At 35.7% G+C, this 19,828-nt stretch overlaps 1 protein-coding gene across 1 annotated transcript; it reads left to right on the top strand.

The window, feature by feature from the left end:
* Positions 1-2,567: 2,567 nt before the first annotated feature.
* Positions 2,568-3,680, top strand: LOC125608594. Its single transcript, XM_048779012.1, has one exon. The coding sequence runs from the start codon at positions 2,568-2,570 to the stop codon at positions 3,678-3,680; it is 1,113 nt and encodes a 370-aa protein (XP_048634969.1).
* Positions 3,681-19,828: the final 16,148 nt, after the last annotated feature.

Below are 19,828 nucleotides of genomic sequence, written 5' to 3'. Positions count from 1 at the left end.
AAGATAAGGGGTAACCTGTTAGACCATCTCCAATGTATTTCTCTATTTTTACCTCTAAAATAGAGGAACTCTATAATAGAGGTGAGTTTTACTCCAATGTATTTCTCTAAAATAGAGATCTCTACATATAGAGCAAAATATAGAGGAATGTTATTTCTTCCTCTATAAATAGAGGAAAAAATAGCAATTTCTATTTTAGAGGTAAAAATAGAGATGAGTTGGAGTGGTTTTACCTCTAAATGCTATTATAGAGGTGAAAATAGAGGTGGGTTGGAGATGCTCTAAGAGATCCTTTGTGTCCTTATACCTTCTTGCACATTTCTATATATAATAACTCAATGTTCTATAGACTTAAAAGTTTTCATAATCTATTTGTTCAAGTGTCCACTGAGACTGAAGGCTCTTAATGTGGATTCTAAAAAAATCTCTTTCTAACCGATCATATGCTTTAGTGATGCATGTCTTTATCACCATATCATAATGTGAAACTTGTTTCTTTGATTTTAACGAGTGCATTAGGTCAAGCCCAATTAGGATTTATGAAAGCGCTTTGAGATTCAGATATTCTTTTATTGATTATGGAAGTGATTTAAATCTCTGTGTACCATTAAAAGATCAAATCATTTAGTACAATATGCTTTTTGGATTATGAAAAGTGTATTTAGTAAAATAAAGATGTTTTCCTATATAAAAAAGAGGCTAGTATAAATACGGGTTAAGTGCTTGAAATTATAGATTTCACACAATCAATATAGATATTCTAAATGGGTATTTTTCTCAATCATAGTTTTTCTCTTACTTTCGTCGAAGTTAATTTCTCTTATGTGCACAACAACTTTGGGAAGAAATTTTTTTATCTTCTATACTAAATTTTTTGAATCATTTTGTAAATCATATTGCACAAACCAGTTGACCTATAATCATATAATGTTGTTGGCCTTGCAATTTTAGGATCATACAAATGTTCGTATGGTTGGTTCAATTTTTCATGTATGATGTATCTAAAATGTTTTAGCTTCACAAATCACATCTTTTCCAATAATATCCCAACCTAACTGATACAAATGAGTTCCATTTTTCATATATGATGTATCTAAAATGTTTTAGCTTCACACATCACATCTTTTCCAATAATATGCCAACCTAACTGATACAAACGAGTTGTTAAGGCATCATGTCCCATATATATATCCTCACATATATATTTCCTGATTGCCCATGCTATTTTTGTTGCATTCACCTTTTTCGTTAATTTTTCATTTATTTCTCTTTAACAAACGGTTTGAAAAAGTTGTAAATTTATTTTTTTACAGTAAAATAAAAATTATAATTAATAATAAATTTTATCTTATTTTTTTGTTATTATAAAATTTTCCATTCTAATTTCAATTAAAATCAGGACGTCCAAAATAATTATTTTGGTTGTGCGGTTTTGGGCTTTTAAAAGCTATAGCAAGACTGTACCATGGTTTGTTATGGGCAATGCAAGAACCTCTTAATCTATCAAACATGGAATTATAAAATTCGAAGAGAGCACTAGAGATATTATGACTCTAAAGCTTTTACTCAGAGTAACAATTATATTTGACAAAGAAATAAGATTTCTTATTAAATTAATATTTTAAATAAAATACTTCTAGTAGTCCTTTATATTTTTTAACCTTTTTCATAAGAATTCAACTTTTACTGTTCCCAAGATCATGGTTGTGTACAAAGAAGTTATCCATAAAAAAAAATCCAGTGTGTAACCTTTTTTACCAGTATAAGTAATCTAACCACACATTGATCGTCTAATGACATGTGAGTTTTAGATTTATAAGCAATTTAAGTTCCAAGGCCCTTCACAATACTCGATCGTGTGGCCACACAAATATGCGCCTCTTACTTACAATTCATTTGAATACCGGAAAAAGGATATATCTGTGGATTAAACTTTTCTTTGGAAATTAATTTGAGCCCCTCAATAAGTTCGGGATACTCTAGATTAAAAAAAATGTAATCGTTTACATTCGTACAAATCTTCTACTATATAACAATTCTATATAAGAAAAGGTTATTTATTTATATTATTCAAAAACTGAAATGCTATTATTGTACATTAAAATAAAGAAAAAATCCATTCAACCATACTTTATACAGAAAGATATCATCAATTGTCAACCTCACAATTTTAATTTAATTTAGTAAAATTGTAATATATAATAATATATTAGGTGTTTTTATTTTTGCTTCAGAAGTCAGAAATGATTTAGGTTTTTCCATAAAAGAAAGAATTATAAAAAAAAAAAATTTCAAAAAAAAAGTTGGAATACATGGTTTAGAGATGAATGATGAATCATCCATGATGATCCAATGGTCATGATCTATCAGTTAAAGGAAGCCTTGATACTCTTTCTATCAGAAGGTATATGACTTTCAATTTCATTAATAAGAGATATGACTGAGGAAGTATATTATAGAAAAAAAAGATTGCACCTCTTGACTAATTTGACTGAAAGAACATCTATTTAAACTTAGTCTAGAACAAAGATCATTTCTCCACCACCATAAAAAATCTAAGAAATATCATGGCTTATTCTTCTTCTCTTTTTGCTTCTCCGTTTTTCTCAACCGATTCTTCTTTATTTGAAGTTGAGGTAACTCGAGACGAGTTCAATTCTTTCCACAAAATCGACAGAGACTTGTTCACCCGCCTCGTCTTTGTTCTAAAACGAGACATGAACCAATCGTCTCAAGTGATTGCGTTTCTCCTCGTGGTAGAGCAACTTGGCTTCGCACGCAACTTGGTTGCGTATCTTGTCTCATCACAAGACATGTTAATCGACGCGGTGGCCAACGAAGTCGGTGTGTGTCTTAGTATCTTATACAACCAAGAATACTCAAGCTTCGTCCTCCTTAACCACAACAACAATGATGAGGTGGTTATACCTTTTCTCAAAGATCTAACTGACAGTAATCTCACTCTCAGTTACATCAACCAGTACCGCGAACCTATTCTCGTTGGAGTGACAAAGAATTTGAACGATGTCTGCAACCGAGCTTTTGATGATATATACGAGAAGGGCTACAAGGAGCAGTTGTTGGCGTTAGAGAGGGCGAAAGTGATTGAGGAGATGAAGAAGATCCGGTTGGGTGCTCCACAACAAACCCCTACTAGGTTTAGTGTTCAACGCCAAACCCCTAGCTGGTGGAATGTTCAACAACAGATCCCTCGTAGGTCGAGTGTTCAACAACGAACCTCTATTAGGTCGAGTGTTCGACGATCAACCCCTATAAAGGTGAGTGCTCCACAAGAATGGGTTCCTGCTCCAGCTGTTGAAGAAAAAGCAAAGGTGGCCGTGACAGAGACAGAGGGGGCGGACAACAAGGAGGACGAGGAAGAGGTAACGCCGGCGGATGATAGGACGGTGTTTCTGACGTTTTCCAAAGGATATCCAATTTCTGAATCGGAGGTTAGGGTTCACTTCACGAGGAAGTTTGGAGAAGTGATAGAAGCCATAGTGATGCAAGAAGTGCAAGAGAATGAGCAGCCCTTGTTTGCGAGGATGGTGTTGAAGATGGAATATGCGTCGAAGATTGAAGAGATTGTGACTCCAATGGACAAAAACAAGTTCACTATTGATGGAAAACATGTTTGGGTTCACAAGTTCTTTGCTGCCCCCTCCACCTCGCATGTTTGACCGTCTTCTTGAGTTTTATAAGTTGTGTTTTTTCTTCTGAATAAAAAATGGTGTTTGTTCTTTATTCATACATTGTAATTCATTAAAGTGGCAAGATGGATTACCTATTTTCTAATATATCTTTTGTTTTGAATGTGATTTTTTTTCTATTGGATAATACAATTTTAAAACCTGAAGTGCAGCATCCAAGGAGCAAAAGACCTTTTTTCCTCGGTTGTAAAAAGTCAAAATAAATATTTAAATTAAATGAATGATATAGTGATATAGAATTAGAATATTTATAATTAAATTAGAATCTTAATATAATGACATTTATAAATTTGGTAAAAAATACCACAATATCAGATTTTTTAAGTTTACAAAATGAAACTTTATCTGGACCAAAGTTTAAAATTAATTACGATAAAATTATATGTAAGGTAATAAACGGCTCTCATAAAATTATCATTATCAAACAAAATTTAGGTTGTACTTATTTCATGGTACAATACTGCTTTTTTTTTATGAAAATAAATTTCAACATGTAGAAAAAGAGATACATACTAACATGAATAAACTTCATAACCAAACAAACAAATAGTAGCAATTGGAATTATCTTGCAAGGTATTCATTCATTATTAGTGGAAAGTTTCGGATTTTGAAATGTAAAATGCATGATATGATTCGGCGTATGTAGTTCGTACAGAAGAATAATAAATCAAAGAATGATTAGACGGTTACCAAATATGGTATTCACGATCAAACATTGATCTTAACATTCATACAAGAAAAGAATAAATCAAAGCTTTTAGATGGTACTACGAAGGCAATACTACTTCTGTAGGAAAAAATAACCGCTGAACTCTAATTAAATGTCACCATTATGTCTTGTTGCCAAGATAAAAGCATGAATTCTGTTTCTTCTTTACCCAAGAATTTTGATGAATCATATCACTCCGTTCTTGTATTTCAACATGTAGAAACCAATTAACCCTAGTTAAAACCCCTTACCAATCCTTAAGTTTTAGTTTCAGCTATGACAATTTGACTTTTGATACAATAGGCTACAAATGTTCGGTACAACTTGCAATAGTGTTTGAAGCATGGTTGTGAAATGTGTCCAGAGTGCTCTTCTGCTGTATCTGTGGAGTTGACAGATACAAGAAAGAATTACCGCAATCGGTGGATATGTGGAAATAATGGAGAAATGAGTCTTTGGGTTGAAGAGTGGAGGTAAAAGCTTGGGAACTCCAATGCTGCAACTAATTGCTATTATTAATGGAGAACATGCGGTAAAAGGAAAGCTCCAGAAGCATATATGGAGGTAAACCGTCAATTCATCCTCTTAAAGGCAAGAAGTATGCTCGTCTTCTACATACCATGATCAATCAACCAATGCTCATGGTATTGTGGTTACTCTCAAACACACCACATGAGTGATGATGATATTGCTTGGAATTGTCAAAGGTTGGGAATACCTACGATAATTCCACATCTGAATGATATTATGAGAGTTCAAAATCCTGATATTATGCTTCTCATATAAATCATGAATGTAGATAAGTGTGTATATAAGGTAGGAAAAGAACTTAAAATATTCTCACTCTGTTGTAGTATCTGCTAAGGAGGGGAAGTGGTGGACTGGCCATCTTTTGAAATGTAGAGGTCAAGATTCATTTTGGAAAACCCTTCTCTCTATTGTTAAAACATGTATGTAAAAGATGACAGAAATACCTTTTGACATGTTGAAGTATTGTCAGGCTCATTGGCGAAAACTTATAAAGTTGCTGCTGCTCGAGTTTATCAGCACAAACCTCAATTAATATTTTGGGACTTCAATGAGATTAAAGGAAATTATGAGAAGGGGTTAGGAGTTATCAGGTCATAAGCCTCATTTTCCTTATTTAATCATATGCTATTCTTATCGGGGCTTCATGATTCAAAACAATATAGGGAAGATTTACTTGTATTGGTAATAAATCTAAGTTCAAAATTAAAGCTCAGGTTTATAGAGCAGTGGCTAATTACGACTGCATTGATATATAATTATCTGCTGGTATTTATCAACCACCTTGGATTGGTTCTGATAATAGGCCATTATTTATTAGTACTTATTCATTTAAATATAGTGAAGAAAAAATGTTTAGATATTATAATAGATAGATACTGCAACACGAGGTAAAACAAGTGATATATGATGTTTGAAGTCAAAAATGTATTAATCTACATCTGATAATACATATCATGGTTTTTATGGACTTTGTCCATGGTATAAGTCCTTATTTAGAGTCTTTATATGATTTTCGAGTTGGTTTTAAAAGTTTTGCAAGTTCAAGTACGATTTGGTGCATTTTGGAGGTTCTAGAGATATTTGGATCATGAAGAGAACTGATGCTGAAAAGTTAAAGTCGGAGTCGATCTGTCACGATGGTGTCGATCGACACTCAGTTTGGTATCGGTCGACACCCGTCTCAAGTTAACAAACTGACATGCTTTAATGATGTTTCAATAATTACACAAAACCCAAAAATTTTCCTTATTTGAAGAGAAGCTTTGAATCGTGTTTTTAGCAATATTACATTTTCTTAAGCCACTTTTAGGCGACCCCGAATTAAAATTTAGAGAGATTTGAAGAGAAAGATCAGCACTCATTCAGAGATTGATTTGAAACTTCAGAATTTCTATTTTATCTTAATACAATTTATCCAGATTTCATTTATGCGTTATTTGATCTTGTCTGAGTAATCACCCTGTTAGATATAGAGATTTATAAGATTTATGATTAGTTGCTAAGTTGATAGAATTGCTACGGGTATCTATAAATTTCTTCGTAACTGATTGATCTTAATGTTGAGTTCTAGAGTAATTAACTAGAATCCTTATTACATGATAATTGATAGATGCAACAGCATAGTGATTACCTTAAATTATCTTTGATGAGATAAATAACTAATCGCAAAGAGATATGATTTAGGGATTTAGAGATTAAGTTAACTTATCATAGTTTTCTTAATGCTTTATTTAGTTTATGTATTCGCAAAGAGATTTGGAATTCTAGTATCTAGACATAGTTAGTGTCTGCAACGAGAGATGATTGATTTGAATCGTAATCTGAGTACAAGAACCGTTCTTCATCAACCCATAACGCTCTATAACTTGGAATTCTGACTTATCTGTTTGAATTTTCCGAATCTAGCTTAGTCTTAAATTCAAGTATATTGTGTGAAATATAATCTCTGTGGATTTGATCCCTAAGTGCTACATCGCACTCTGAAATTGAAGAGTAGTTCACTGGTAAATTTGAGCATATCAAAATTTGGTGTTGTTTCCGTAGAATCTAATCACCATTAGTCTAGGTGTTTTTTGACTATATTTTTTTTTCAGTTTACTTACTTTCTTTTCTTGTGTTTCAAGTGCATGCATTGCAATACTAGAAGCAACAAGGAAAAAGAGCTTTTGGCCCTGTTCAACAAGGAGCTGTCGAAGTTGGAACGTACGAACCACACATACAAGAAAAGAGTATCGAGTGACACCCCTCAAGCATCAAACGACACAATTTGTGCAGAAGCATCAATCAACGCTACTCAATAATTGAATTAGACTATATCATTTTTATTGAAGTAAAATATGTATCATTTTAATAATTGATAAACTATGTATCATTTTAATAAATGATATCAATAAAAAACAATGAATACATCATTTTTTAATTAAATTAATGAATACATCATTTATGTAACTGATATAAATTTTTAGCATAGTATCATTTTTGGTAAAGTGATACAAAGTACGAAAAACATATCGTTTTATTGAATTGATGCAAAATAAATTAATAACTAGATTTTGACCCGCACTTAAAAGCGCGGGTTATTTTTCAGTCGATAAAAATATATGATATGAATTAGTATTTTAGTCTTGTTATACATTATTATGTTACAAAATTTTATTATATCAAAAAAAATTATTATTTTTATTTAGTTAGTTAATCTAATTATATTTTCAATCGTTTGATTATTTTTTTCAAAAAAATTATATGGATTGATCAGATTCAGTGCGTCTATTATTTTAAAATAAATTATTTTCAATTAGTTGAGAACAATAATTTTATATCAAGTTTGGACCCGTCGTCGAACCAGTAAACACGATGACTTGTACATAAGCTGGTTTAGATTTAATGAAAACTCGTTAATTTAAAGCATGCAAACTTCGAAAAAACATGCAATCAAGTGTGACCCGGCATTTGGTTGACATGGTAGAAAAAAAATAATCTTCAATAATATTTTAATAGATGAATTAAACTTCTAATATATTAACCTAATAAAAAATAATTTAACGTAAATATATATAATTTTGTTTTAACAAATGATTTGCTAAAGTGTTTTTTTTATTAAATTTGATTTTGTAAATATTTAGAATTATATAATGTTAGATGACATGATATAATATTTTGTATGATATATGCTTTCATTTTAATAATTGATATCTAAATATTATATATCCATCTTTGAGCATAATATATGATGTATATAACGTTATTGAATAACAACAATAACATTGGATTTGGATGATAATAAGAAAAATAATTAGAGAAGTGTATCATACAAAATGAGAAATAATAATAGGATTTATTTAAAATATTTAAATTATTTATAGTTATTGTAGTTAATGGTAGGATAAAAAAATAAAGAGTTTTATATAGATGTTATAAATTCTTTTATAATATATTTTTAAAAATATTTTCTTTTAATAATATAAAATTTCAATCGCATCTATAATATATTCTTATCAAAAATCATCATAACAATATATTTAGAATATATATATTTAGAATATATTGTTAAACTAAAGTACACAAAATAATATCTAACAATATATTTAGAATAAATTATTAAACTGTATGCAAAATAACTTCCTTTAAAATATAGTCAAAATTATTAGAAGTGTTAGTCAAGGAGAATCTATGATGTATAAGTTGTGTAGATAAATATTTCCGAAAGGTCAACATATTCATTTGAAAAATCACATTTCAATCAACGAAAAAATGATAGAGTGAAATCTTTGGTCAAATAAATGATAGTGTAAAATGTTGCAAAGTTGGTGGCACCAAAGAACAATATAGTTTTGGTATTTAAATTTACCAGTCACGTTTTGGTTATGGATTCATGAGACATATTTTTATAAGATGATATTTTAGTATAATAAAGTTATGTATAATTTTTTGGTGTATCATAGTAAGTTGAGTAATAAATAAGAGCATTGATTATTTTATAGTTAGAGAAATATAAGGTAATTGATTATTGCATAGTTAAAGAAATATAAGGTGAGACTAAAAAAATAATTAAGTCTAATGAAATGTTCCAAACAACTTGTATAAGTAGATTTATGTAGACTGCTTCCCTTTTAATAGAATAGATAATATCACTTATTATAAATGATGCTAATTTATATTTATTTGTCTTATTTATAAATAAGTGATTTGAAATAGAATCACTTAATTATGTGATACAATTTAAGTGATTCAATTTACTTATTTATTTGTAGTGAATTGTTTTCCACTTGATTAACACAACAAAATCTGAAATAAGAGTACATATTTTTTTCACTCAAAATATATCGTGATATCAAATTACACTCCTAATGTATCTAAATAAATAATATAAATTATTGATTCCAGACATAGATATCCTAATAAAATGTTTTCAATGCAAACATTTATTAATTTTCTGTCATGATATCTACGAATAACACTTTGAAATCTCTTACAAAGTGATTGAATGTATGCCCATGCTCTATTTTTTGCATATTTGATTACTAGAAAGCTTCCACAATATGGTATTTACGATCAAAGCTTGAATTTCCCGAATATAGCTTAGTCTTCAATTCAAGTATATTGTGTGAAACATAGAGTCTCTGTAGATTTGATCCCTAAGTATTACATAGCACCTGAAATTAAAGAGTTGATCACTGGTAAATTTGAGCATATCAAATTTTGGTGTTGTTTCTGTGGACTCTAATCACCATTAGTCTAGGTGTTTTTGACTGTATTTTTCTTTTTAGTTTACTTACTTTTTTTTGTGTGTTTCAAGTGCATGCATCGCAATACTAGAAGCAACAAGGAAAAAGAGATTTTGGCCTTGTTCAACCAGGAGCTGTCGGAGTTGGAACGTACGAACCACACATACAAGAAAAGAGTATCGAGTGACACCCCTCAAGCATCAAACAATACCATTTGTGCAGAAGCATCAATCAACACTACTCAGGAATTGATCTACACGCTACTTGAACGAGAAGAGATGGTTAATACGATTGTGTTAATGGCTGATGCAGATGGAGTCCTACGAGACCATTATGGTCTTGCGCATAATGCAGCTAGGCATAGGATTGATGATGCTAGGAATGTGATGCATGCTGATATTTTTGTAGCTGAGAATGCTAAGAATGTTGGAATTTTTTTATAAGAGAACATGGTGAGATTAAAATAGGCCCTAACAGTTCTATTTGAATAGGTTTGTGATTCGCCCCTCCTACATTCTGGACGAACAACTTTGAGCTGAAACCGCTTATTACACGCTTGTGGGACAACATCTCTTTTGTAGTCTTCCCATGAGAATCCCATTGACTATCTTAAGAAGTTAGAAGACTTGGTATCTAGCATCAAGTGAAATGGTGTCTTTGAAGACTACATTTTCTGCAAACTCTTCCAGTACTCTCTATCTGGGTATCCAGCTTACTAGCTCAAGCAGTGCAGCCATGATCCTTGACCAAATAGAAGGACACTAAGATCACGTTTATAAAAAAATGTTTAATGATGCAAGGTCTGAGATCTAAGGAATAAGATCTCCATGTTTTCTCAGGGGCATACTTAAGCATTCAAGACTTCTTGGATCAGATTCAGATCTTACAAAGGGGACTCTCCACACCATGTACTACTTATAGGTATCTTCATTAGAGGCATTAATTGGAGGTATCTATGGCTCTGGATGATGCGAGTGAAAGAAACTTTGAAACTAGAAGCCCAGAAGAAGCAATAAGGCTGATCGAGAACTTGATGTATAGCCATAGCACCAAGAATGCAAATCTGGATAAGATGAAGTTAGCTGAAGCGGATGGTACTCAGATCGATGAGGTGAAAGAGAAACTGGAAAATTTTCATAATCTCCTTGTGGCAAGAAGGAAGTTTATTTTGCTACAGAATTTGAGACCTTTGAACTCTGTGACGAGATTACTAAAGAGGATGTGAACTTCGTTACTGGAACTGGTTTTTTTTTTTTTTGAATGAATGTTAAATTTATTCATAAAAAAACCTTTATTACATCAAGTGTGAACCTATGTCTCCAACTTCATAAATGTTTCCAAGATCAAAAACTACTACTAAAACCTGTTACTCAAAGACGAGTACTAAACCTATATTGTAGTCCCTTATCCCATCCCTTCCTTGTTCTCAATAAACTCAGTTTGTTCCTAACTCCCTTCTCTACCATCTTCATCACCCCTGCAATAGGCAATGCATTCTCATTATGTCTTATCTTATTCCTCTATCTCCATATGGCATGGATAGCTGCTTGGAATGCATATCGCAAACAATATCTCTTCTTCCCTTCCATGCTATCATCTGATAAGAGAGTAATAGTATCATTCCAGACATTGGTATGAGAACTGAGCAGGATGCCCTTAGTGAGATGCTCCCAAATTTGAGCAGAGAACCTACACTCAAAGAATAGATGACTTCTAGTCTCCGGCTCACTCTTGCATAATACGCAAGTAACATCTACTCCTCGATCCCACTTGGATATACGATCCATAGTCGACAACCTGTCTCTAGCAGCTAACCAAGCCACAAAAGCAAACTTTGGAGTCGCTTATGAAAACCATATACCCTTAGACCAGTCACATCTCTCTTCACCAGTTTTCAATAATGACCAAGTTTCATAGGTGGAATAGTTTTCTTTGTACCCAGACCGTCTTCTCCAAACATCCATATCTTCTACATCAGCACTCAGCTTGTCTTTTACAACCGCTAGCTCTGCCTCAACCTCATTTAGCAGCAGAGAACGATGCTTCCTTCTTCTTCTAACTCTCATGATCCCTTCTTCAACCGTAGCTTCTCGCTTAATACCCATATCAACAATGCCTCTCTCACCCAATACTGAAATTAAAACTCCTCTCTCCGACCAATTATCAAACCAGAAAGATGTATGTCTACCATTACCCAGCACTTTCTTATGAAACCTCCTCGCAGTGTCTCTCAACTTTATCATCTTTCTCCACATCCACGACCCTCCTTGAGTCACCTCACTTATTTCCCAAAAGCTTTTTTGCTTCAGCAAGTTGCTTTTAATCCATTTCCCCCATAAAGATTTACCCGAAAGCAGCCTCCAGATAAGTTTTAATACATTTATTCTATTCACCAGACGAAGATCTATGATACCCAAACCCCCCTCATTCTTCTCCTGACAAACAGTAGCCCATGCAACCTTAGCACCCATGGTTTTCAACTCTGGCCCAGTCCAGAGAAAAGCTCCACATAGTCGCTCAATCTCATCAATACACTTGCTAGGAAGAAGAAGAAGATAAACAGAAGCCCAAAAATTGACCAAGCTCATAATTACAGCTTTAATCAACTGTAATCTTCCAGCATAAGAGAGAAATCTACTCGTCCAAGTACTGATCCTGCTTCTGATCTTCTCAACTAATGGAAAGTAGTCTTGCTGTCTCATAGCTTTGGTCATCAGCGGTAGCCCCAAGTACCGAACTGGGAGCTCTCCTTTAGCAAACGGGAAGTTCGACAAAATCCTGTTCTCATCTTCCTCTTCTACTCCAGCCAGATAGAGAGTGGATTTTTCAATGCTTATCTTCAAACCAGACCACTTCTCAAAGCTCTCGAACACAGTTAAAGCCCCTTGAACAGACTCTTTGGACCCTTCTACAAAGACCATCAAGTCGTCCGTGAAGCAAAGATGTGTAAGAGCGAGTGACTTACAACGGGGGTGATACTTGAAAACATTCTCTTGAGCTGCTCTGTCTATCTTCTTTGAAAGCACATTCATACACAGCACAAAAAGATAGGGGAAAAGTGAGCATCCTTGACGCAATCCCCTGGAGCTTTGAAAATGTCCAGCCAAGTCACCATTTACCTGTACCGAAAATGATGCAGTCGATATGCATAATCTGATCAGACTGATAAACTTCTCTGAGAATCCCAAAGCCTCAAGCCTTGTCAACACAAATGACCATTGTACTGAGTCAAACGCTTTAGATATATCAATCTTCATCACTCCCCGAAGCGTAATAGAATCTTTGTGATAATCTTTCACTAATTCAGAAGCCAGTAGAACATTCTCCATCAGAAGCCGCCCTTTAATGAAAGCTGATTGATTTTCCGCAATAATCTGAGGCAGAACTCTCTTCAATCTATTCGCAAGGATCTTCGAGACTACTTTATAAAGCACATTACAACATGCAATGAGCCTGAAATCTTTCATCTCTAAAGAATCTACTTTCTTCGGGACTAAGGCAAGGATAGTAGAGTTGACTCCTTTTGGAAGAAAACCATACCTGAAAACTGACTGAACTGCCACAATAAAATCCTGTCCGATAACTGGCCAAGCAACACGATAGAACTCACAAGGAAATCCATCAGGACCTGGAGATTTATGAGAAGGCATAGAGAATAACACCTTCTTAATTTCTTCTGCTGCTACCTCTGCATCCAAATATCTACCATCTTCATCAGAACAAAGAAACTTCAGAAGATCCTTCAGCTCATCTACAGTTGCTCCTTGGTAGTTTTCTGGCCTCTGATTCAAGAATTCCGAAAAATATCTTTCTGCCTCCAGCTTTATATCCTCATGCTGCACTATCCTACTACCATTAGAGCAACAAATTTCTCTTATAGCATTCTGTGCTTTACGCGTTCTGATAGAGTTATGAAATGTCTTGTTATTAAGATCACCAACTTCCAACCAATGCAACTTAGCCTTCTGCTTCAAATGTTCTTCTTCAAGACCAGCAACAAACAACCATTTCTCGTAAGCTTCAGCTTCCTCAATAACGTTTTCTTCAGATGGAGAAACCAAAGTATTCTTCTGCTTCTCACACAGAAGTACATACGCATCCCGAGTCCTATTTGTTAAGTTGCCTAAATCTTCCTTCCCCAACTCTCTTATTAGCGGTTTTAGATTTTTCAAGTTTTTTGAAAATCTAAACAATGCAGAAGTAGAATGAAAGAGTACCTCAGTACTTTCCCAGTACTCTTTTAGTCTCGGAATGAAATTTGGTAGACTCCCTATCACGTTCACATATTTAAACGGCTTCTTGATTTTCTCCACAGGTGGCACCAGCTGAAACTTGCAACGCAAGTGATCAGAGCATCCACCCGGCTCAAAAGTAGCAAAACCAATCGGGAATGTATTTATTGCTTCTCCATTTAGCAACACTCTATCTAGCTTCTTACAAATAACTCCTTCTCCTCTTTTTTTGCACCAAGTATGAAGCGGTCCCTGATAGCCCATGTCAGATAGATTACATTGAAGTACCATCCTTTGAAAATCGCGCATACCAGTCGGGAGCCTACCAAGATTTGAGAACCCCGTACTTTCATCACCTTCCAGGATGTCATTAAAATCACCCATAAGAATCCAAGCTTTGTCTTTGAACATCGGAGAGGAGTGATGATCACAGAGATCTCCCCATAACACCTTTCTTTCTTCCACCGCATTGCTTGCATAGATAAACGTACAAAAAAATTATTCCTCATTCTGCATCCCAACAGAGCAAGTAATAAGCTGATCTGACTTGAAAACAAGAGTCATTCGCACTGACTCTCTCCATAAAAGCCAAATCCTACCTCCCGGACTACACTCATAGTTTGTCATAACTGACCAATCCCTGAAACTCGAACTTAGAATCCTTCCTGCTTTCCTTTCTTTCACCCTCGTTTCTAACACACACCCAAACATCATCTCACTTCCACTGATCCACTCTTTAACCACGGAATGCTTCAACAACTTATTAAATCCGCGCACATTCCAAAAGAACCCAGCCATATTAATTAATGTGACGAGAAGACCTTTTACTCACAGGATTCTCATCCCGAGCTTTAGCCTTATGTCCTTTCTTTCTTCCTCTCTGCCCAACAGCTTTATTGTTCCCTCTACTACGTTCCAACAAACCATCCTCTATAATATCTTCGTCCAAAATCTCAGTTTTCTCATCCATGTTTCCTTCTCCAACCACATTAACCATATCCTCACCCACAATTTCACCTTCCTCCTCTTCATTTGTACTCAGAACTGTATATTTTGATGAAGAAATATGTATCTCAGTCATCATTTGCTTAGGAGTACTCGGTTGTGATCTACCAGCTTTCCCTTGAGGGACCTGAGACCAGCTTCCATCATTACCATCACTAACTTCCTCCTCTTTGTTATCCACTTTAGGAGACTGTTCCTTAGTTGATACCTCCACTGAAGCTACTTCTTTTTCTCTGTTATCCTCCTCCATCAAATCCTTATTTCCATTCATCTCATCACCAACCTTCAAACTTGATATAGATTGCACCTCCTGAACCTTCCCTTTACCCTTCAGAGCACACACCTTCTCCCCATGACCCCATTTATCACAGAGTTTACACCTTTTAGGAAGCCACGGATAATAGAAATCCACCATAAACTCCTTCCCTTAATTTGTAAAATTCATCTCTTTCGGCAGAGGTTTCGAGACATCCACTTTCACAAATATTTTCGCAACTTCAAAGCTTGTGCAAGCAATAGTCTCTGGATGTTGCTTCACTGGTACTCCCACAGGACTCGCCAGAAGACTGAGACCCTCCCAAGAGAACATATTCAATGGTACCTTTTTAAGATGAATCCACATGCGAATGGATTCCTCCTCTTGTTTCTCCTCTTCACTTCTTGGAGTCCATTTTTTTCATGATCATCGGAACCCCCACTATATTCCACATACCTCGACGGAGAATCTTCTCTCGAGCTTTTGAATCCGATACTTTGAATCTCATCATCGTATCGTTTACCTCATAGACCTCTACCTTCGCTGAGACATCACCGTACCTCCAGATTTTATTCAAAACCATATGGACTTTTGCGACATGAGGCGCTTGATCCAAAAAATTTCCGATGACAAAATCAACCCATAATGGTGTCGACTCAGTGATTACTTCATCCGGAATCGCCACCGTTTGTTTACCCCCTTGATCCATAATCTCCACTTCATACTTCTTCAACGACTTCTTATCTTTCGCTACCGTAGCCCAACTTTGATCCAACTTCTGCTTGATTTGAACCTTCTCGACCTCTTCGTTGCTTTCCCCCGATTCTCCACCCGGAGAAACCGGTAACTCCGGTGATATCACCGTCGTCATCACAGCCAAAACCCTATGTCGCAGTTCGCACTCAGAATCGCCTTTTTCTCTCTTAGCAAAACGCAGTTATTTCTCTTCTAACGGTATTGTTACTAGGTTTTCAGGTTCATAGGTTTGGTAATCAACAAGGGAATATCAACTTCACTGAAAATGATCAGAGAGGTGGCTTCACAAGTAATCAGAAAGCTTCTAATTACACCCATAACTCTCAGTACCAGAAGCCCTCTCAGGTAAACATCAGCTTCACAAGGAACTTTGGATCATCTACTTACCAAAATCCTTTTACAAGTAACTCAGGAAAGCAAGATGGAAGGCATGCTGAAAAAAATCATGGACAATCAGCAGCAACAAAGCGTGGGAAGTTAGACACCACCCAAGAATTTTGTTAATGCTATTATGTTGGAAGTGAAGAACAACACGAAAATTTGGAGAAAAAACTGGAGAAAGAAGCTGGTTGCGTCAGCCCGACTGCAATGTCGATCGACACCAATCATCATTGTCGGTCGACACCCTCTCATGCCCGCAAATATTTGAGTTTTTTCATAACAAAATTGATCAAGAAATGCTTACTCGACCCTGAAGGGTTAACACTAAAGAAAACTGTCGATCAAAACTTATCTGGAATGAACACGGAGGCTTTAACAAAGGTTTGTGACGATCGACACCCATCTAATGTCGATCAACACCCATCTAGTGTCGATTGACACCCAGAGATAGAGTAGGCATCGGTTATTGTGACCGATCTGAATCCTATTGCGCTAAGGGTTAAGTCCATGGTGTAGTACATACCCATATATTTTAGATGGTCTATCAACGCAGAAGAATTTGTTGGTTTTCACAAGCGAGTGAAGAGAGTTCTTGAAGGTCTCTTTTGAAGATGCTTAGTACTAATATCAGTTTAGTGGGTTCTTCAAGAATACCAGAGAAGCCATGGAAGAGATTGAACTTTTGTTCAATGAGATTGTAAGTGCACCTAAAAAGGTCAATAAATTGAAAAAGCTGGAAGATCCTGAGAAGTTTGCAATTCCCTGCACTATCTCATGGAATGAATCCCAAGATGCCTTATGTAATATAAGAGATGCACTTAGCAACACGCCTAAGGTTATAGCTGAGAAACTTGGAGTTACCACAAAACCTTCTCAAAATGGGTTGGCTTTTCCATACCACTTTAGAGGAACTTCATGTGGCTTAATCAAAGATTGATGAGTATGTTTCCTACAATCATGTCCCACCAAACAGAAGTACACAAGTATTTTCTTACACTGGGATAGCTGATGATCGTCTACATGCATTTGTCTCTTATGTAAACTGAAGTGAGGCAGAATCACATAAGTCTGGGAGAAAAACCAAGAAGATAGTGAAGAGCAAAAGGATCATGGGCGATCCTCGGTTGGCACTGGTTGTTAAGAGCTTCTCAGATTGTGTCATGGAGTACAAAATGCACATTAAAGGATTCTTACAGCTATTCATGAAAGATAGAGCAGCTTTCACATCATTGTTGAAAGACAAAGAAGAGGATTATGTGAAAAGTTTCATGGGAAGTGTGTTGTAGAGTAAGGTATTGGACGTTGGAAATTTTTTTAAAGAAAGTTACCGACCTCATATAGACTAAGTCTGGTCTCCAAAGTCGAGCTAATGAGTATAAACATTCGTTTGGTGGGAAGCAATTCACTGGTAAGTTTACTGTTTACTTAAAAAAAAAGTAAGTGTCGTAGAGAATATTTCACTCCTTAGGGTAATTTGAGTGGTATCAAATTTGGCGCCATTGCCGGAGAGCTTTGATCGCCATTAGATTTAGTAATTATTAATTCTTTTCTTTTTTTTTACCCCTATTCTGACACAAAATTTTTTTCTTCTCTTTTCAGGTGCATGCCCATCAGTACAAGAAGCAACAAGGAAAAACATCTACTATTCTCAGAAGATCCTTCTCAGTTGGAACGCATGATCCACAAAGATCAACGTTCCACATCGATCGACGCAGCAGCTTTCATGTCCACCAATTCTTGCACCCACCCATCGACCGATATCCGACCTTCATCGTCGAACGAACTACCTCGTTCAACATCGATCGATCCTACACCGCGTACATCAATCGATCCTCAGTCGCGAAACATGGTTGCGATTGTTAATCTCAGACAGGATGATAATGGAGACCTGTATGACCCGGATGGTCATCTGCGTAATGCAACAGGTCAGAAACTAAACGCTCAGTGGAATGTAATCCCTGATGCTGATGCTACAGGAGCTGCTCAACCTTTAGAGGAGGCTGCTCAACCAAAGGCACTGGCTGACTACAATCATCCAGACGAGTACTACACCAACAGATCAGCTATTCGACTTCCAGAGATTCAGAAGGAGAATTTCGAGCTGAAGCCTCAGTAGTACACACTCGTGTTGCAGCTACCGTACTATGGGTTACCGCACGAGCATCCTATAGACCATCTGGAGAGGTTCGAGGATCTTATCATTGCTATTCCTATGGATAGAGTCCTTGAGGACTACATATTGTGCAAGCTCTTCAAGTATACTTTGACAGGAGAAACGATGCACTGACTTAAGCAGCTAACCACAAGATCTCTAACATCATGGACCGACATCAAGAATGCTTTCTTGTGAAACTTCTTTGATGAGGCATGCACTGAAGACTTGAGGAGCAAAATTGCTACATTCGCGAAGGAGATTGGAGAGTCTTTTAATGATGCGTGGATCAGATTCAAGTTCTTCCATCGAGACTGTCCACACCACGGATTCAATGAAGTGCAACTGCTGAGCACTTTCTTCAGAGGTATCGCCTTGAGGTGTCAGATGGCTCTTGATAGAGCTAGCGAGGGAAACTTCAACACCAGGAATCCGGTAGAGGCTATGAGACTGATAGAAAATCTTGCAAGCAGCAGCAACACCAAGAACACTGACTTTGAGAGAATTAGCTGTAGACATGGAAGGAGAAGAAGATGTGAACTACATTGGACGTATTGGATTTTAGAGGTCTGGAAACAAGGGAGGAAACAAAAACTATTTTGGCAATGGTCAGAGGAGTAACCAGAGTTCACAGTTCCAGAAACCTTTCAGCAACAACAGCTGAGGCTATGGAAACTCATACTACCAAAATCCACCACCACAGACTCAGGAAAGTAAGATTGAAGCAATGCTTGAAAGAGTTCTGGAAGGACAGCAACAACTTACTGTGGATTTCAATGGAAAGATACATTCTGCCTACAACAGTCTGAACACAAGAATTGAGACCTTAGAGCATCTCCAATGTAAAACTCCATTTTTTTCTTCAAAATGGAGTAAAAGTGAAAATTGAGTAAAATTGCTCCAATCATACTCCATTTTCCACTCTAGAATGGAGTGATGAACAAACAAAGAATAGATTACTCCATTTATGGAGTAAACTTCATTATGGAGTGAGATATGGAGTTGGGTTAGAGCATTCGTTACTCCATATTCACTTTTACTCCATTTTAAAAGAAAAAATGGAGTATGGATGGAGATTCCCTTAGGGACTCAAGCGAGGAAGCTTGAAATGCAAGTGGCTCAGACTAGAGACACTGTAAAGAGGCAAGAAGCCTTGGCTAGAGAGGTAGGAGTTGAGAAAGCAAAACACCACATGAATGCCATCCTAGATGATGAGTTTTGGCAAGTGGTGAAGCATGAGAAGCTTGGAGAAGGAAACTTCGAAGTTGAAATCTCCATGAGCTTCGGCGGATCATACTGGTATCGACCAATGTCAATGGATGCACATCGATCGACAGACTAGGAAGAAGATCGATCGACAGATTATTCTGG

Source organism: Brassica napus, chromosome A5, assembly GCF_020379485.1.
Source record: "Brassica napus cultivar Da-Ae chromosome A5, Da-Ae, whole genome shotgun sequence".
NCBI classification, from domain to species: Eukaryota; Viridiplantae; Streptophyta; class Magnoliopsida; order Brassicales; family Brassicaceae; genus Brassica; species Brassica napus.
The sequence above is the reverse complement of the archived record's forward strand: the minus strand, read 5'-3'. Positions and strand labels throughout refer to the sequence as shown.